Source organism: Spodoptera frugiperda, chromosome 9 (assembly GCF_023101765.2).
Source record: "Spodoptera frugiperda isolate SF20-4 chromosome 9, AGI-APGP_CSIRO_Sfru_2.0, whole genome shotgun sequence".
NCBI classification, from domain to species: Eukaryota; Metazoa; Arthropoda; class Insecta; order Lepidoptera; family Noctuidae; genus Spodoptera; species Spodoptera frugiperda.
In genome coordinates, this window is record NC_064220.1 from 3,889,722 (window position 1) to 3,911,955 (window position 22,234).

Here is a 22,234-nt window from a genome sequence, read left to right on the forward strand (position 1 = left end):
GATACGTCTGCTCAACTGTCTATCTGGGCCCTAAAATTGATGATGATTTTCGCACTGACAGTGGCGCTAGTGTAGTTTTGAGGCTTTTTGACTAAGATTAACTGTGCGTTGTTAACCCGGACGACTTTACACTGCTGTTTTGCGAATTTTTGTCTCTCCACAGTAGTGGTTAAATAATGTGATAAAAAGACATAGTCACATATAATTCGCTAAAAGACATAGAAGACAAATTGTGATTCACAAAATAAAAGCAACAAAGATGTTCCATATTATTACAAATCATCTCACTACAAAAGAATAATCCAGAAAAATGAACTTTATAATCAGTGATTACGTCAGAATGTTGCTAAACTCACGATGAACATGAAATCGTAATAAAGACAGTGTTCTATTTACGCCGAGCTTCAATACAGGTGCATGTTGACTCAGGTAGAGTAAAACATTTAGTTATTGACTCTATATCGCTTTTAGAAACTCGTGTATTGTTACTTTATAAACATTTATCTTTCGTTAATTAATCTACTTTCAATGCTGTTCTGTTTTTGCGAGTTTTTCTCTAACGATGTTTTCTCTAGCGGTGCTGCGGTGTGGGAGTTTTTGCAACTTTTTGTTGTAGTCATTGTCTTCGTTTTAATGTCTGTCTGGGATGGTTTGGTTTTGAATTCGTACTGGTTTGTGCTGGTAATACTTTGCTGGTATGATTTAAGTTATTTAGTTTTTTTTAATTATGCAAAAATGATAATTATGTTACCTGCCTGTAGTCTGTAGCTACGATTTCTGACCAAAGCTTAGTAAAATATACTTTGTCTTCCTCTTTATTATGGAATTAGTAGTCCAGTCAATTTAGGAATTCACCTCGGAATTCGAGATACCCAGCTGTAATTTTGTATATACTTGTATATTGACCCCCTAAAATTTGTCTCAAATCCTACATATGGTAGGGTGTAAGCAACCCTTAAAATTCAGGGTCAAGGGGTCCAAAAATATTTTTTTTGCGGTTTTTTCGAAATATCTAATTTCCTATGGGTTTTTGGCAGTTGCATTCAATAGCAATATTGTAGAATACAAAATTCTCTACAACTTTTGTCTAATTTTTTTTTATACGGAGAATCGTTTTCGAGATAGAGGGCGGAGAGCGCGCGGTCACAGCATCTCTTCAAAAAAATTTTTTTTCCTCTAACCTATTCGTGATTGTTGTCTATGGATAGGACATAAAAAAATACGCCATGGTTCCTAAAACCATTTTTCGTCAAAATCAATTATTTGAAAGATAGACACTTCCAAAGTGAGAGTGAAATGAGGTATTTCGAAAAATGCGCAAAATTACGATTTTTGCGCCCTTTGACCCTGAATTTTAAGGGTTGCTTACACCCTACCATATGTAGATTTTGAGACAAGTTTTAGGGGGTCAATATACAAGTATATACAAAATTACAACTGGGTATGTCGCATTCCGAGATTCTTACCTAATTTAACCTTATTTGACTGGACTATAGTGGCAAACGGGTAGACGGGTCATCTGATGCTAAGTGATCAGCGCTGATGGACACCAGAGGAGTAACAGATGCCAATTAAGCTACAACCCTGGAATCTTTAAATCAAGAGTGAATAGGTTACTTCTTGGTAAGCGCGCTCTATCGTCGACCGCATCGTCCCTGACCATTCAGGTCAGGAGATAGTGGTGAAGCGTGAACCTATAGAATATAAAAAAAGATGCGTTGCTGGCCTTTTAAACAGGAGTACACTCTTTTCTTGAAGGTTTGATGCTCTTATCTTATTCGTGATCTTTTTATGTATGTAATTCTATCCTCACCTATGAATAGTCTCTTTATCATTTCCGACTTCCTCATATATTTTCTTACCCGTCATAGTCCAAAACACAAATCACAAACAATGTAAAGTGTAGACAATTTGTCACAAATTCAGAACTGATTTACAACAATAACATAAAAGTTGTGTTAAAATGTAAATGTAACGCGACCACGTCAATGTGGTACGAACATAAAACATTAAAGACTAAGCCACAAATATAATAAGCCCACAAAGTAACAGCCATTAGCCACATAGTTTCACGCTAGTTCTCAGCTAAACGTGGCGAATTTTCTACTTCATACAAACGTTATTTCATGTTCTTGTGCTATGGTTTAAGGATTTTCTGGTAGTTCCTTATAACCATTAAATAATCCATTAATGATTACATGGCTTCTTAAATCATTGGTTCCTTAACTCTGCGATATTAAACACATTATAAGTGTGTTTTAATTTGCGGAAAATTTGTAAAGTAAGAATGCGTTTTCCGTCATTTTGGTGAGAGTAAAGAGTAAATTTTATTTAATCTATTGTAAACAAATATATAGGGAAATTGTTTTATCTATTTGTATTGATGTAGCATCAACAAGTCTACTGAACAGAAACACATTCCTTATTGCAGATCTTGTGTTAAATAGGAGAAATATAAACAAACCAAATGATGCAATGAATAATCATTTAACCATGCAAACTATGCGATACAGTAATCCCTTCCTCATCTCCGTTTAGTAAATCCAACTGCATGTCTGATAGGCCCAGGTGCACCGCGACGTCACGCGTTACGTGGCTTGGCCAACACTCTCAAACTATTTCTGAGCGCTCAAATGACGAACAGTAGCATTTACACGACCAACATAACATGACCGTCCTAACCGCTCCTACTCAAACATTTACTGGTTCAATAAAATATTTGCAGCACAAATTTAGGGGTCAATGAATACTGGGTGGTTGAACCTAGACGACTGGGTTGCAGTAGAAAATAGAAGTAGAATGTATTATGGCTTGATCGATTGATGCATCTTTTAATTCATCTAACGGTCTATTGTTAGGTTTTGTTCTATTTTTGGCGTGATTGGTTATCGAACTTTCTCGTATCGCTTCTATAGATTAGAATACTCTGACTAATACGCGTCTAGGTGCAATAATCTGATTAGCAAGATGTTTAGTAAGATTAATATATTGTTGTATGAATTGATATTGTTAACCACGGATACTATGTATAATTCCAAAGCAAACATTGTTTCAGTTAGGTACAGCGTATACTTTTAAATGGTCTCCTTTTTATAAGTGGTGGCATTTTACAGGCAGCAACTGATGTTATCTTATCCAATCCATGCAGTGAAGGTACCTACTAGCAAAATTTGTGTGTGTGCAGCTCTCTTAGCTTACAAGGTGACTCAGTATTGTGAGGATGTATGTGTCTCTATGTGCGAGGTACGATGGGGTTGTCATTGTTATTTAATAATCATAAGCCTCTAAATAAATAAAGATATAAAAAAACTGATGTTATCTCACTGACTTCCTCAAATCATTTGAATGTATTTCACTTACATCATCGCCCTTCTCCAGGGCTCCAAGGGATGCGAGCGACGCTCGAGAGCCGCCATGCTGCTGCCGTCGCAACGCTCGCTCGCTCTCCACACACTGCGACAGAGGCACACCAAACACGCTACCGCCAGTTGTCTCTGGAACAAAGTATTTGCCATTAGTTAATGATGGTTACAAAAATGGGTCAGGAAATGGACATTACTATCTAAATTATAGGTAATACAAAATTGAATCTGTTTCTGAGGAACTTGTCCCTTCAATCAGACTGGTATGAGCTACCTAGTGAACATTTTCCGAATGCATTTTTTACGTCAATAGACGTCGCGACAAGCCCAGAAGGAGATGGCGGGATGAACTTGACACCTACGATAAGGATTAGCCGCTGAAAGCTCTGCACAGAGAGGAGTGGAAGGAGAACAAGAAGGCCTTTGCGTTGTAGTGGGACGACCACGGCTAAAAATAAATACCTACCTAAATAATTGGTTTTAGAAAGTGAAATCATAGCATTATTGTGTTTTATCAGTAAATCGCAGTTGAATTGTCTATGATATACAATCTGGTATTTAGGTTCCGTTTTACTCTTTGGTACTCTATTATTGAAATTTTATTCAATGAGCATTTCCATCGAAAAACTTGTCTTCTACTTATTGATTAAGAAACTCATCAGGTGACGAGAGAACTACATCATAAATCAATTATGTGCTGACTTCATTTTCAATGTTTTATTAGGTGCTTTTCTTTCCATTAAAAATACATATTTAGCATGTGTTGTGTCTTACACGAAAGCTAAAATTCTTCTGACAATAAAATGTAATGACAAATAATGTAAAATTTTCTCATCGTTGACAACCTAGTCAAATTCAAAACGTTCAATTCTTCTCCCGTGTCACAACGCAGCCTGCCAGTGTGTGTCAACATCTAGCCTGCCAGGTGCATGTGATGAAACCTCATTGCTACAGTCTCCCCTCTAACCTGAACGAACGTCCCCGCGATCAGGTTAGTTCTTGCGTGGTCTACCCCTCCTACGTTTCTTTCAGCCGACGTGAGGAGGCGACTGGCGTACTCTATAGGTCGCTCGTCGGTCCCCTCCCCCTGGAGTAATGCCGCTCCTAAAGCCTAACTGCTACTGTCAGTTCTGAGTACGAAAGGTTTCGTTTACAATTAGAGACCTAAATCTACACACAAACACTTCTGCACGTTTGTCTTTTTGTTCCTAGCTGAACATTTCACGTGATATCTTGTATGCCGGCTTCGGCGTCTGATAGTGATGAGAAGTCGAATTCTTGGCTGTCACTAAACGGGTCTGTGTACGGGTAGTGCACGAGGACACAGGTGAAGTCCATCGAGGCTCCGCACCCGCCCAACAACTTCCGAATCTTAGTCTCGGAGTCAACATGGAGCGAAGTCGGAGCACGGCGTCCTTCCAGGTGGCGACGTTGTTGCGGGCGCCGCGCCACCACACGGTGGCATCGCCCTCTAACAGCATCGGGAGTCCCCGCAGCGCGTGATCGTCACTCACGTCCGCACAGCACACTCCTTGTATACCTGGACCGCGTCGATGAAGGCTTCTAGTACCTCCGGTTTTTGAGAAGTACCGGTGAACCTCGTGGTACACTTTGCGAAGTTCCAGGACGAACTCATCTTGAGAAGTCCGGTGAACCCCGCGGTACACTTGGCGAAGTTCCAGGACGAACTCTTCTTGAGAAGTCCGGTGAACCCCGCGGTACACTTGGCGAAGTTCCAGGACGAACTCTTCTTGAGAAGTCCGGTGAACCCCGCGGTACACTTGGCGAAGTTCCAGGACGAACTCTTCTTGAGAAGTCCGGTGAACCCCGCGGTACACTTGGCGAAGTTCCAGGACGAACTCTTCTTGAGAAGTCCGGTGAACCCCGCGGTACACTTGGCGAAGTTCCAGGACGAACTCTTCTTGAGAAGTCCGGTGAACCCCGCGGTACACTTGGCGAAGTTCCAGGACGAACTCTTCTTGAGAAGTCCGGTGAACCCCGCGGTACACTTGGCGAAGTGATGTTCAGCGACGGTGACGATGGTGACTGCCATGAGGCGCCGGCGTTTCGACCGCGTTTCGTCGGCGCAACGACCGCAGCGTCTCTATTGGGCACCTAGTCGTATCCGCCTGCATTATGCCGGCACGGTCAGACGAGGCGCTGTGACAAGTTCGGGGGCCCGTACAGGACTCTGCTCCGTAGCTTCGTCGTCTGCCGTCGTCTGCCTCCGTAGCCTAGTTCGGGGCATGGTCGGCCCCACGTTGGGCGCCAATTTAGCATGTGTTGTGTCTTACACGAAAGCTAAAATTCTTCTGACAATAAAATGTAATGACAAATAATGTAAAATTTTCTCATCGTTGACAACCTAGTCAAATTCAAAACGTTCAATTCTTCTCCCGTGTCACAACGCAGCCTGCCAGTGTGTGTCAACATCTAGCCTGCCAGGTGCATGTGATGAAACCTCATTGCTACACATAGCTATTTGGAAATTCTAGTCGAAAAGGTAGGTGGAGGGCATTGTCCTACACCCACCTGTGTCTGGGTTTGTTCACGGTGTTATGTTCCTTTGGAAAGGGGGCGAGTCTATTTGTTGAGTAAAGTAATATTTACTTAAATAGTGCCAAATGGATAATGACTTGCTAATTGTAGTCTGTCATTAGATATTTTGTTTCACATTTTAAGTCATTGACTACAGACATGTCAGGGGGTCGTGGTGGCTCAGAGGTCTCTCAGAGTGTCACACTTCACGTTTTCTTAAAGCTTCTTATGTATAAGGTTGCGAAATTCAAACCTACCAATGGCAAGTACCAATGTCTTTGCAGTATGTTTTTTTTTTCAATATTAAATTATAACAAATCGAATTTAAACATATGTATATGGTTTGGGTGTACGTTTTTTGATTAACGCAACTGATGCAGCAGATCTGAGTTAGAAAAATCAGTCATATAAATCAATTTAGACTGGAACCACGCCCTAAAGACTTAAAACTATTATTTGCTAGGAACTAAATGCCACGACAATTTTAACCTAAGCTATTTACACCGAGGTATTAATATGATGTGTAGTCGCTTCATAAAGCTAAGCGCGGGCGCAGACGGGCGGGTAACAACTGCTACAAAGGTCGCGGCTATTCCGAGCGCACGCGCCGCATAACCGCAGCGGTCCGCATGCGCGCACGCACCGCCTTATAATGCGGTAGTATGCATTTTCTTATTAACGTTATTGTAAAAACATGTAATTGTGAAGATTTTTTGTATATTAATAATAAATATATATTAATTAGCAATAATGCTATAGTATACCTACAAAGCTACACAACGGTACTTATCTATTCCGAAAACGGTTTTGAAAATCTAGCTTTAGAAAATGCCACATTCCGACCCGGAGCTGCGGACTGCCTAGTGGGTTATCGCGGCTCCGGTTTGAAAAGCAGAAGTAGGAACGGGGTGGTTTTTAGTCAGTAAGAGTCTGACAGTCCTTCTAGCCTCGCCTAAGGCAGGAAAAGCCATTGGATAATTTTCCTCTTTCAAAAATAATGCCTGCATAGCTACACAACGATTACTATCCATTCGCTCCGAAAATCTAGCCTAAGACAACGCCACAGTGAAGTCCAAAGTTCGACATTCGCCAACAAGTTTGTCCCATATAATTACGTTTGTCTTTAAACGTTTAGTTCCGATGAAAGACACACCAGAGAATAGGTCAGCCAATGGACACTCGCACCATCATACTTGTATGATGAGTAACATTTTCTATTTAAAACAAAACAATAATAGACAAGTTAGTCATTGTCCGTGGGTATCAGGAAGCTAGTGTTTACATACGAGAGTGTATGGGCCTCATACAATTGGTATTTTCGTGAAATAACATACAAAATGTTTTATTTGAGGAGATCGTTTCTATGTTGAGTTGTTGTACACATACATACATATATGAGATTAATATGCTATTTTGATCAAAATCAAAAATTAAACTATTTATCACGAGTTCCTCTAGTTTCACTGATAGACAATTCAATTCGACGTTTCAAGTGTCTAATTAAGGATTAATTGAAATAAATGCTTTGGCTTTGATTTAGTCCAACTTTTTTAAAACCTATTTTGGTAAGCAGTTAATATCTAGTTATACTTTTTAAATACAAAAGGTTTTTTTGATGGGGTAAATCATCCAATGACTTCTCTCGCCTTGGGCGAGGCGAGAAGGAGTGTCAGACTCTTACTGGCTAAAAACCACGCCATTCCTACTCCTGCTTTTCGAGCCGGAGCCCCTGTAACTCGCTAGGTAGTCCGCAGCTCCGGGAAATACAAAAGGTTGTCAATATAAATATCTTCATAAAATTTTCGATATTATTACAAAGTAATAAGATTAAGAATACATGTATTAAGGACAGTTTAATGTACCGTTGTCCATACAAAGGTACTGTCGAGTTAGTGGAAAAATTCCTCCACACAAGGCATCGTGTGAATATAAATATTTTTAAACCGTTTAGCTAGATAATGTAGTTAATAAACTTATACAATTCATAATTATGGTGACGTGATGGGTTTTCCAATAACACGTTACACGTGGAAAAACCATTTAAGCATCAGTCATTGATAATGGCACAAATACGGCAGATACTCTTTTTGCAAAAATGTGGTATCTATCTTTATAATGAGTTTCTAAAGTTGAATATTAAAATAGTCTCTCAGAGAAGAGTTTCATCTTCGTTATGACATTTCATAACGGAGTGATACCACGGCAGTTTCACGTCGTGTGAGTCAGGTTACCGGAAGCCCTAATAACCCCTTCCCCAATCTTTAAATCCCCAACAATCTTTAAATCACTAAACCCCAAAAGGCCGGCAACGTATTTGTAACGATTTTGGTATTTGTCTATATAGGCGGTGTCGATTGCTTGTTTACCGGCTTATCTCATAAAAAGCGATTCTGAAACGTAGAAATTCGCCGAAATTGTTGTCTGTTATAATATGTGTCATACAATAACGATAACTATTGATTAATCAAATTATACATAATCATAATGGAGAAAACAAACGCAATTTCGCGCAACAAAAATCGTATTCGAACAATCTTCAAAGACAGATAACGCCGCGAACAAAAAGCTTGCAACACAAAATCTCAAAAACTGAATAGACCACACACGCGAAGCCACTACTTTCACACATCTGCAACAATTTTCCCATCGACCAAGGCCAAGTTAACTAAACAAAACTATTTGCAGGTTGAAGCCGAGAGAAGCAATAAAAAGCGCGGTGGGCCTATCAAATATGTATGCGTGTAGGTGGCTAAACAATATAGCGGCCCGCGATGACGGACACTTCTCAAAACCAAGTCTGTTTCTAAATTTAAACTCTCTACTACACTGTTGGCGCTTACGATATTTTCAAATTCATATTTCTTTTCTTTTGCGGCCAGTGTTCGATTTTTCTATCGTAGATGAGTCAGTTTGTTTTTTTTTTACTTTTAATCGATTTTCGCGTTCTTGTTTGTGGTTTGCTGTCTAGGTTTGTGAGGAATTTTGTGTTGCAATGTTTTAAGTGGTTTGTGATAATGATATGGAATTCTTAGATAATAGGTTAGGTTTGAGGTTTGATCAAAAGCCGTTTTAATAGAGTAACATGTATGACCAAATTTAGAACTCCTATACGGTGGAGTATATCGTTTTGGAAAATAAGAATTTTGCCATCGGCAAAAAAATTACTCAAGGCATAATCAACACATAGTTCTTAACACCCCAAAAGTCTATTGGACTAACTATATTATAGGTACCTAGTAACATAGACCAGCATAAAATAAAATGACGGAAAAGTTTCCACCTACCTATTGACACAAAGAAGGTTACAAATAAAAATAGACGAACATATTAGCAAGATGGCGGGGTTATACAAACTTCCTGCAAAAAGTGGGGCGTACCCGCGTACCAGCGTACCAGCGTACCAGCGTACAGTACCAGCGTGCCTGGCAGTGCAGTAACAGTAACCAGACGCAGGCATCACTCCGCCAGCCGCTGTTGTTACACCTTTATACACTGAGGCCGACTAACGGTTGGTTGGGAAGGACACGTGGATGTTTTATTGCTATAATATGGCGATTAAAATTGTATAAAAATTTGTTGTTATATTATGAAGTAGTATATCTAACTACTTATCGTACTAAAACCGTTCCTACTCCTGCTTTTCGAGCCGAAGCCCCAGTAACCTGCTAGATGGTCCGCAGTTCAGAGAAGTTAGTTTTTTTTTAGTTAATAGGATGGGGTTGGAGTTCAGTTCTCGCCTGATGGTAAGCGATGATGTGGCCGACAATGGAGCACGCCTACCTATGAGCAACCTGTTCACTTGGGACTTGAAGACACCCAAGTTGTATTTTGTAGGAAACACAGACTCCGGCAAGGAGTTCCATTCCTTAGCGGTTCGCACAAGGAAACTCGACGCTTCTTGCGAACTGGTAGAATATATACCACAGTTTAGTAGTGGATTCACACAGAAAGATGATGTAAGCATATCGCACTCCACAATTCGAGAATCCATGCATTATTACTTTTCACAATGGTACTTTGGAAGCACTTTATTTTCCCAGCTTTACAAAATATTGTACAAACGTAAGAAATCACAATATTTGTTTAACTCTAGCGACCCCTGTGGATTAGTTGGCATATCATGTTCTCATAACATCACGACTCTAATTCCTGGGGGGCAGACAGTACGCCTACGTGACGGCACACAGCTGTGCGTATTAGCTAAATTCTGATAAAAAGCACGCCTACTACATGTCGTGTTTGAGAATCGAATCTGGGATAAAAACGCGCGTAGTTGCTCTAATTGTTTTTTTTTGGGAACGAAACATTTCAGAAAATTAAAGATTTCGTTGTTTTACTTTTCACAAAACATGTTATTTTAATCACCGAAAGAGTACTCGAAAAATGCATTGTTTCATGTAACATTTAGTTTTTGGATGGACGCTACAAGATTAATTGAATGACCCCCCCCCCCTACTTTATTAAGGCAGGAGATTCGTCCTAAGACTTCTCCCACCTTGGTTGAGGCGAGATGGAGTGTCAGACTCTTACTGACTAAAAACCACATCGTTCCTAGTCCTGTCCTTCGAGCTGGAGCCCCGGTAAACCTGCTATTTAATCTGCAGCTCCGGAATAACCCTTATTGGCCAATTAAAATATTATATGCACGATTTCAGACTACGCAATACTTTAATATCTGAGAGAGAGAGAGAGAGAGAGATTAAAAGATTGTAATATTTTGTATCACTTTAACTGTATTATGTATTCACTTAAGCTAAAGCGTAAAGTAATGCATGTTTATTCTACTAATAGTAATAAATAAATAAATACTCAAATACTCAAGAAGTCAGCAGAAGAGGAAGGAGGAGAGTTATAAATTAATATTTAGTAGGGGGCAATGAGCACCGTTTTTCCTGCGGGTCGTGGGACGCGGTGCCTATTTTCACCGGGTCAAACCCGAGAATGAGAGAAATAAAAATAAATAAACCTCTAAAATATAACAATAACGTTGAGCAATAGTGATTCCGTTTGTTTTTCCCTAAACATTAGAAAGCGTTGCGCTATTTTTACCACGCCGCAGCTATTCGCTCAGCATTCGCGGAATTCGCGCCGTCATACGTACAAGGCGATGCTGTATCTCCAGCCAGTCGGTTATCTACGGCGTTTCTTATAAGTTTGTTGCTAAGGTCCAGAAAATAGAAGAAAAATACAGATATATAGGTCCCATGTCTATTTTCTACTTTTAGTGACTCCAAGTAGAAGAGTACCGTATCTTAATTAAGGCGAGAGAAGTCATTGGATGATTTTAAGCCCATAAAAATATCCCAGTTTTTTAGTGCCCGTTTGGTAGATTATTTTAAAACATTACACACGTATTTTTTACAAAATTAAATACTTTCGACGATACATTGATTTCAAATATCGTATGAAGTCACGATTTACTACATTTTATAGGGAAACGTGACGTAATGAACCTATAAAACGCAGATTTAACTCGGTTTTATCTATGTATTGTTTATTTACTTATATGACAAAATAAAAAATACGGCTTTAATATTTTTTCATTGCCTAACTGATCGACTAGTCAATAAAATTTTTAATTTTTATACCCTGTCTACTATTAAGAAGCAGTTTTAAGTTCTAGATTAGTAACTCAAGTCAGTAATCAAGTGTGTAACTATTTACAATTCGAATGACTCTAAAACTTCTGGACCAGTTAACCTGGAAACTACAAGAATTCTAAGACACAAATAATTACAAAATACACCATTAATCATCGAATAGTATATTGATAGTAGTTTGATAGTGAAGTATTGGCGCGTATACGTGAGATACAGTCTCTCCCAATCTTGGCACGATCTCAGATTGTTTGAATACCTCTCCTCTAGCCCCCGCATCGCACAACACTAAAAGAACGTTTTTCTTAAAAAAAACTATTTGAAATACTCTTTTTAGGGTTCAATTTATAGCGTAAAAGATTAGTTAAATAGGTTAATTGTATTGTTGTAACGATTACCGGATTTGTATTGTATTTTTTGTATAAGAATATGTATAGTAAATTGTTTTTCGGTCGTGTAATAATTTTGTTAGAGTGTGTGTTTGTTATGTTTCTTCTAAATGTTGTGACTGTTTAGTATTATTTAAAGTTTATTATCGGATTGAATTATTTGTTGGGCCTAGCCTCAGATAGACTGATATATTGCTGTTAAATTGTAGAATTCTGAATGGAATTTTTCGTTAATGTCTTGATTCGTATCTACCTAATTCTGGTCTTTTGGAGCCAACTTTCCGGATGCAGTAATATATAAAAATTATTCCACTATTTTTATGGACTAATGAAGACTAGACTACAGAACCCTAGCTTCGAATCCACGTCACATTTACCCTGTATGACTTTTAAGATAGATTCAGTTGGCGCGTGTCGCGACAGTATAGGTAAACAATAGCCGTGCTGGGCAATGTCTAGCCTCATATATCATACAGTCTACTCCCGATGTGCTTTATTGTAACACATTTGTAAAGATTTATGTAATCAAAGCATAACTGTTGTGTAAATTTTTGGACTCTTACATGATGTCATATTTTAAAAAGTAGGTGAAATGTAGGACTTTTTGGATATTATGCTAACGTATGTTAGCATAATAGCATAATATATAGAAATTATTTGAATTCACTTAATATGTAAATGCCCAAACAAGATAGGTACTAAGTACATACATAACCTCACGCCAGGCTCCCATGGAAGTAGGCAAAGACAATGGAACGCCTTTCTTACAAACCTCTTTCGCACCATCAACAGTCTTTTCATGCATGCTCATCGCAGGTACTAACTATTAGCTTTTAATATCGTAAAATGCGAAAGTGAGTTTATTTATCGGATTACTATCCGAGAGAGTTCATAATATGTATACTTAGTAAGTACGCTATCATGTAGAAACTAAATTCGCAAAGAGATTTTACCATAGAATATTACATAGATTACTTTTATTCCGAAAGCTGTTAGCCGAAACTAGTAGAATAACACATAATTATATCACTTTATAACAATCACAAGAGAACATAGAAACCTCCTGTTGCTACCAAACGTTTCGGACTCGTTCTCGCAATAACCGGGTCTGGATAAACAGAGAACGGTAACAGTAGCGGTATCATAAATATTTGGCGATTACATGCTTCTTTGAAACGTTCCCATACGGATTTTTGTTCAAGTGTTTTGTTAACTTTAGAAGAATGCGCGAATTCAATAAGTGTAGCATTGCGTCTAGTTAGTTGTTTTATGAGTTCCTTGTAATAGAAATGAACAGAAAAGCATTTTCAAGGAGTCATTTAGTGGTTATTTAACCCATTGTTTAGAAGTTGTCTTCGGTACATAATCGTTACCAAGTAATAGTTTAAGTAGTTATTAAATTACTCTGAGTGCGGCTGTCAGAATAATATGGTAAAACCTAAAAGAATTCAAGAAAAGACTAATTTTAATTTCGATAAAAAAGGAAAGGAAACAGATTAATAAGAAGTTAAACTAACATTACCTACATGGAAAACTGTACCAAGAATTATTTATTTTTAGCGAAAACTATATATCTTTGCAAACCAATAAAAGTTCCCAACAAAAGAATTTCTTTACAAGTCAATAATGAACTGAAAAGCTGTAAATTTCAGTGGAACTTAGATCAAACCAGTTTTACGATATTCTGGTTTAAATCTCAATTAAATAACTATATAAGTTGAACAGGTATTTATGGACCGATTTACATTGTTTCAGCAAGTTCAGATCAAAGGTGAAAAGATGTTTTAACAATATTAACGCTGCATATTCAGATTAGTTTCATTTTTAAGACTTAAATAATATGTTTTTTTATAACATGTATATTATATTCTCGTAATTTCACTCGGGTAATTGAAGGAAACAACTTTAATAGAAGAACTCTTCTTTAATAGAATAGGCCTTCATAAACATATAATTTGCTAATGATAAAACAAATGGATAACAAATAACTACATTGAACTATAGATTGACATAACCATGATACATAGTTTACCTGTCTACGCCACGTGCTACGGCGTAGGCGGCTACGGAATGCCTACGAGAGTGGGCTACATTTTCGAGTTCGGAGTTCGGTGACGTAGCAGCGTAGCAGTTAGTTTAAACTTTTAACAAATACATAATATTATGCTGATTTTTACGCTTTTAAAGTAGGTTTACTAACATGGTATCGTCATAACATATCGAATAAACAGTATCGTTTAATTTAACAATTTGAATAGAATTTTATTTGCATTAATATTGATTTTTGTCGGTTTTTTAAAATGGTGAGACTTTTAACAGTTTTTTTTTATATATTTTTATTAAACTATTTTAATACTACATAAAACTATTAACGGTGTTTAAAAGATCATGTGCTATCACGCAATTTTAAGGAGAAGTAAGCCCGACAGTTTACTTTAAATTTTAAACCATTTGTCATTGTTAAGTCTAAACAAGTGCCTGAAAATACATAATATTCAGAACTGTAACTCACCCTTATCCTTGTCGGCGTCCTTGGTGCGGCTCTGGTCGAAGAAGCCGGTGGTGAGAGCCTTCCTCTTCAGGAGGTACGCTCGACGCTTCGGCTTCGTCGCAGCCACCGCATTCTCTGGGGAATAAAGAAGATACGGTTTATTGTATGTAGTATATTCGTTTTGTAAATATTAAAACATCGCCTTTTGGTTACGAACCAATGGATAGAAATATGTTTAGGTATATTTTAGACCTTTTATTTGGTGAATATAATCTAAGTGAAATAAGAAGAGAATAAAAGTCTGATGTAGCAAACTTCCATAACGTTATTCTATAATCTTATACATAAAAATTAATTACTATTTGTTAGTCTTACTAAAACTCGAAAACTGCTGGACCGATTTGACTAATTTTGGTGTTGAATCATTTGTGGAAGTCCAAGGAAGGTTTAAAAGGTAAGAAAAATATTATTTAGGTAGTACAAAGTTTGTCGGGTCAGCTAGTATGGTTAGTAATAAATATCATTGGTGGAAACTTAATTTCATCTCATAACTCATACCTTCACGCCTTCTATCCCAGAAGGGGTAGGCAGAGGTGCACATTACGACACGTAATGCCAATGTACACCCACTTTTCACCATTTATGAGATAAGTCCCATGTAATAGGGGTGAGCCTATTGATTAATTATTATACTTAATTTCATATTAATAAATTGTGCACCTCTACCGACGCTTTCAAGGAATAAAGATATGACGTAACGTTATGTTAACTATGTTTTAAACTGTCAATCACAACATACCTAATATTAAAAATGCATGACTTTGTTATAAGTCCAAATACACAGACAGAGTGAGACAGCAATAGTCTACACTCTTGTCATGTAACAAATGTTTTTATCAACATTGACGTGAAAGTAATCAGCTGATTATTGTCTATAAATAGCCGTCTATAATTACAACGTACAGACGGACGCCAAGACTAAAATAATTCGGGACACCAACGACGTATTGCCGTGGAACTATGCGACCCATCTATTATCTTATTAAAACAAATGATAATCGTAATGTATGTGTTTTTAGTACTAGGTGTATTTAGTATTTACTATGTATTGTGTTTTTGGTAGAGGGTGGAATTTTCTATGTTAATAATTGTGCAATTAAATTTTTATTCTCGATTTTGAGTTTGGTAATTTATCTAGACCATTTATTAAAGAATTATACCGTTTCACCACCAATGATTTCCCTGTGTTTTTTTTTGCTATAACCTCACTGAGCTCGATCGCACAAACCTTACCAACGAATGCAAAACCGTGGAAATCGGTTCGTGCGTTCTGGAGTTATAGCGTCAGGAAGGAAAACCCGACTTATTTTTATATTATAGACTAGCGGACCCGACAGACGTTGTCCTGTCTACACGTCTTTAATTTGAAAATTTTAAACTTTTTTTAATAAGCTAAAACATTCTGGACCTTTTTGATGAAAATTGTTATTCAAATGTTATGACAATATCTAACGTCATTAATATTTGACACTGCGATAGTAGCGCCGTCTGTCGGATCCAATGTAAAACATTCCAAAATCAACAACTACTAATAAATTAAAAACTAATTAAAAAAACTTTGTGCAGCGGACAAAATTGTGAATCTAAACCATTCTCAGATCCTCTTGAACACACACAAAAAGTTTCATCAAAATCCGTCTAGTCGTTTAAGAGGAGTTCAGTGACATACACACGTACAGAAGAATTATATATATAAAGATAGAGTAGTCGTAGGGTAGTCAAATCTCCTGATATTGCTGTGTTAACTATGACTTTGGAGTCAGTTTTGTTGTTGCTATAAGGGAAAACATTTTAAAGAAGAAAAGAAGGTATATGAATAATTGGATTAAATAGATTAGATTAGAAAACTCTTTATTGTACACCATAAAAACACAAAGGAGGCAAATATTCAGAAATTGATAGTACTATACGCGGTCTTATCACTTAAAAGCTATAATTAGTTGTGGAATAGATACAAATATGTGTTGCTATTACTAATACAACTGCATTTTGGTATTCAATGTTAATAATTAATCTAAAAATTCACTATTCACTCAGGTAAACTTGAAACAGACACGTATAAAATTGGAAACAACAATTATGAACTAACACTCTCACAATATGTACTGCACATTCCTAACCTCACAAACATGTAAATAGCGACACAATAACTGCAGGATCTTACTCATCAGACATGTGTCCAGAAATACCCGGAGACTAGAGCTGTGTAACAAACAAGTAACGCGAGGCGGGAACACGACTCTTGTTTTGATAGGAATGCAGGTCACAGCCCTCACGCCATGCCAATACCTCATCATTCTAGGATGTTATGTAATTTACAACAATGAGGAGATCTTCACACATTCTTTATAGTCTAGCCTAAAATAAAAAAATATATTATACATATAGTTTAAAAGCGGCTCCTGTAATAAATAAATTAATGTGAATAAAAGTTTTTTTAAAAAAAAAAAGGAGAAAGGCGTTAATTTTTCTTTCGTTTTAAGTTTTGTTTTAAGTCAGGTAACATCCCTTAAACTTTCTACTAAGTCCGAAAAATACTATGCTGAAAACCGTATTGAAATTGGTTTACCTAACACGAGATAATCGCGCACAAAACACATACATACAGTTCAAACTGAGAACCTCCTTTTTTTGAAGTCGGTTAAAAAGCTTAATTTAATGGATGAAAAAAAAATAGGTAGAATAAACCATAGAGTAGTCATGGCATAGTTAATGCCATTAAGCCAAATCTATCCCCTATCTAAAGCGACTTCTAGCATAATCTAATCCATAATTTTATTATAACTTGAGAGACAAACTTAATTATTAGTTATTCGGTGATCAGTAACATCACGACATTCGCCACGTCGTGTTCTTCTACTAGCCAAGTTCTTCGTCATACAGTAATTGTATGTAAGCCGCTAACATAATAATTAATAATCTAATCCTAAGTGGATTACAAGAAAAATAAGAAAAAGTAAAATCTAATTAAGTTAATTAATTATAGTTTTCGCCGACGAAAGGACACAGAACAGAAATAATTATATATTTATTTTAATTAACGGTGAATACTTGTCGGCCAAACCACGCAGTGTCGAGAAATCACGTGCACCATATTGTTTACTCCAAGATTCCGACAACAATACGTAAATATGTGTGTGTCAGTACTATCTACGCATTATCTTGTGGTTTTTTATGGAATAGGTGGCAAACGAGCACTGGTCAGTACCGCCCATGGACACCTGCAACACCAGAGGAGTCAGAGGTGTGTTGCCGGCTTTTTAAAAAGGAGTACGCTCTTTTCTTGAAGGTTTGAAGGTCGTATCGGTTCGGAAAAATCACCGACGACAGCTCATACCACAGTGTTGCTGTACGAGGCAGAAAGTTTCGTGAGAAGCGCACAGTTATGGTTGACCACAGACCCCTTTCTTGTTTTTTAATTTAACTTCTCTAACAATTTGTCCCACCCTTTTTTTTATGACGGGGGGAAACCTTCAAAAGGCGCCTAGCTTTCTGGGGATAAAAGACTAGGGAGTGTGAGATTTTTACCTCACTAAAACCACCCCGGTGGCCACCCTCAACACCTGTAAGGGGCACCGGGTCCTCTAATAGACCTGCTCCCCTAAGTTTGAACTGAGTACTTTTAACTCGTGACAACACAACCAACAAAACTATAACTTCTCCCTATAAATAACCCTTGTATTTCGGTCACAGTGCACAATAATGCAATGTAAATGATTCACTAGAGACATGAGTCCGACAATGCAGTTTCTCGCATACTCGGAATATTTGGAGCTATTTATAAAAACGCATTAGTAAGTGTCATGTGATTACCTGGTTCTGGTGCGCACGTGGTCTGCTGTTGTTTGCTTGTGAAACGGATTTAATATAATAATGTTTGTGTTTAAATTGTGTTTTGTGGGTGTAAGGTTTTGAGTGTTTTTCTGCCTTTGTTACGTTGAAGGAGATAGCATAATACATACGTAAGTTCATGCTTTAGTTACATCCCATTTATCCCCGAAGGCAGAGATGCACATATTGGCACACAATATATACCTACCACTGAACAATGTACATTCACTTTCCCCATTTGTATTATAATTCCCATGTAATAGGGGGTGAGTCTATTGCAACATACCGGACACAATTCCAGACTCCATGCAATACTGAGTACTGAGACTCTACTACTGAGAAATTTTGAAAAACCGAAAGAAGTACAGGATTACTTATAATACAGAATCGGCCCTGAAACAGTTACACTTGCAAGCATTCGACCAACGACACAGTCAACATTTAAATTTATCATTATTATGTTTTATTATTGTTTGTTTACAAATACAATGGAAAAATCTTCCATTATGTATCTTACGACACACGATCCCACCACAACATCTGGCTGCCCGCGAAGTGGTTTGCATAGCGTAGCGTTTGAAGTGAGGAGGAGGACAGGGAACTAAATAACCAGAACCGCCGGCGCCCAGCACCACACTAGCCACTAGGGATGTACCGTGCTACATAATTTTAATTAAATTAAACTAATGACAATCTACACTAGCACTTACAATGCAGATATTGATTGCGTCTTTTAGTATAGTCAGTCACAAGACACAAATAAAGATTTCATATATGTACCTAATAGCATCTACTTATTATCAAAAAACACGGTTTACTCACGTAAATGAATGGAGAAAAGCTCTACTGGTTTCGAATCTCAGAGGGACTCTTAACTCATCAGCAGCTTGCTGCATGAGTAACGCGTGATTTTTTGTTAATTTAGTAAGTATCACGATAGTAATTTTAAAAATATAGTTTCTACTTATACTAATACGTACTCAGTAAATTTTTACTTGTGTCTTTCTGTTAGTAATCAAAAGCAAATGATACGTTAAAAATATTGATTCACAGTTCTAAGGTACGACTCTGAAGGTCGTGTCACTTCCAATAAACACAAACCTAAAAGATTAAAACAAAAACAAAATAACTTCATGAACCATGACTGCACGACACGAGCACGACACACAACATCCTATCTATTAAAAAACAGAATAAAATTACAAAGACACGCCGACATGACGCCATTAAAATAAGACTAAATAAAAAAAACACATTTTGGCAGCCCTACACTCGTCACCCAGGCGCCTGCGCATACTAACTCTCTTAATAAAGATTTATTTGACAACAAAAGCGACATCTACACTGAAACACCCTGTGTAATAATAATATTTAACGCCAAACTATGCAAACAGAGTGTGAAAAATAAACGTTTAAACATTAAATTATTCATTAAAACAAGAAAGTGTTAGGGAGAACCACAATTTAATGAAAATAAATCATAACTTGTGTAATATAAGACACATTTTAAGTAATACTGTAAGTCTATAAACTTCGCTGGATGATATTTAATACACATCAAAATGTCCAGTAAAAAATATGAAAAAAAAAAGTGTTAACATTATTCTACGAACTATTTGTACGGAGAAGATTCGCAGAAGCTTTTCCGATTTCAAGGTGGAATGCATTACTAAGAATTAGGTGTTCAAAATTACCTTTTCGCATATACAAATACATAGGGGCTAAATATAAAAATGTTGTAACCATGGCAACACTACGCTATTGTTTATGGATGCGTTTGATGTACTCGTATCTGATAATAACCAACGAAAAAATGTCACCAATAATTGTATCATGAACCTGATTGGAAAAACTCAGGTTCATGGTTCAACTTATGGGGTTTCTTGCTCGTTCTTCTCCATAGGAATATATACTTTCGAAGGAGCAAATAGCTTCACTAGAGGACTGACCGACAGACAGGCATCTTTTTTATATTACATATTTTTTTATATTGAATGTCAAATCAAATATGCTTTGACGTTCAAAAGTGTCTTCGGTCTATTTGGAATAAATAACTTTGATTTTGACTACCGCAAGAGAAGTATTTAAAAAATATATATATGTACTTTATCAAGTTAATTCATTACTACACGAGTAAACAATGACATAGTAAAGTTCTAAGCGACTCCCTTTCAGTTATACCTAATAAATACGTTTTTCAAAACTCACGTCTACACATTTTGACCAACTCACACATCAAAACAAAACGCCCAGGTAGGTATGACATAACACCCAAAACGAATGCTCCTGTTATTAATCAAAGATATATTTGTGGGCTATAATTAATAGGTGCTGGGAATTATTTACAACATTGTATAAAATAGTCTTCATCTGCCCACAAAATGCCATCAAAACTAATTATATGCCACAAACACGTTTGATGGGACCACAAATATCTTTCTGATGACAATTTGGAACCTCTAGCAATAATTATTAAACATTTATTACTAGTTTTAATGTTTTCTGGTGTGAATTAAAAATATTACCCTTATAATAGTCACTTAAATGGGGTGTAAAAATGTTGTTTTCATATCGCGAAATAGCTGTAAATGCTGGTATTAATTATATTTCATTGAACCTGTCCTCTATATAGCAGGCACGTGTATTTGAGTAGGTACCTAAGAGACAGTTTGCGTCAACATTTTTTTTAGTATAAACATCGTATATACGATGATATTTAATATAATATTTTTAATATAACTATCGTGGGACGTTCTAAATAAACTTAAAATCGGTTTACTCACGTATGGAGAAATGGTCTACTAGTTTCAAGTCACAGAGGGACTCTTCATCAGACGCGGTGACGTTATGATGAATAGTTCCTCTATACTGGTAGAGCTTTTTTCAATATAATATTTATGTGAGTAAACCGTGTTTTTTTTTGGTTAATTTTCTTTATTTTTTGGTTCCAACAAACCCCTTTGCATAGCTTTTCTTCACGAAAAACAATTTTCCATCATAATAGTAAGTTGTTATTTGTCGTGAAAGCCTTTAAGCTATCTAATCCGAAAATCACACTACACAAGTAGGTACCATACAGAGAAAGGCCGTTAAATATCAATAATTGCATTGAGATTATTATCTAGACATTTTCTTTGAAGTGAATTAACGTTAAAGGTGGCTAGATTTCAATGTCTATAATTCAGGTCTATTATACCTAATGCGCTCTAAGAAGGTGCGGCTGACAGATTCAGTAACGTTTCGTATCACTCTTGAAAGTTGCTGCGATTTAAAAATTATGCCTTGATATTTTAGCTGTATCACATTCGTATTATGTTAAATCATTCGGATGCGTAGTTAATTAAATTAAAACCAACTGGAATGTTCTAGTATTCAATTAAAATCTAATGAAATGAAAAATAAAGTAAAGTGTTATGCGTATAACGTAAAGCCATAGTCGTGTTTAGTGATGGGATGTACGGCTACGATGGATAGGTAGTCGATGTTTTTTTAGAATAAAAAACGAAAATCGTGCGTCGTTCAATTATCATTCTTAAAAAACCTTTAATTATGTGGGTAAATCCACTGTAGACGCGGCTCTCTCTGCCCAAACCACAGTGACATTATCTAAGCAGAAATATGTAGTAGGCATTTTTCTAGACATTTCCGGCGCCATTGATAATGCGTGGTGGTACTTAATCTAACATATACAAACTAATATATCCTTGTTTTCTTCACGGTTCTGTAAAACTGTAACTCTGAAACACCTCAGGGCTCGGTCATAAAATATTTATTTTGACAAGTATATACACGTAGTTAGACTGCACAACTAAATAACACACACATTTAAGAAAAATATTCAAGAGAATTAAATGTATGCTGCGAGTATCGATAGCGATAAAAAAAGATTTTTCTAATGTCCATCCCTAAAGAGAGACGTCAACGTCATACTGGCATCTGTCAGCCGCACCTTCTTAGAGCGCATTA

General features: G+C 36.8%; 1 protein-coding gene across 5 annotated transcripts in view; it reads right to left on the reverse strand.

Annotated features, from left to right (window-relative positions):
* LOC118270964 (rho GTPase-activating protein 6) overlaps positions 1–22,234 on the reverse strand; it is a 91,991-nt gene that overhangs the window by 8,480 nt on the left and 61,277 nt on the right. For all 5 annotated transcript variants that reach the window (XM_050695978.1, XM_050695977.1, XM_035586812.2 and 2 more), the window contains 2 exons: positions 14,399–14,512; positions 3,361–3,494 (listed from right to left, as the gene is read on the reverse strand). In XM_050695978.1, coding sequence (XP_050551935.1) covers positions 3,361–3,494; positions 14,399–14,512 — 248 coding nt within the window. The remainder of the gene's footprint in view (positions 1–3,360; positions 3,495–14,398; positions 14,513–22,234) is intronic.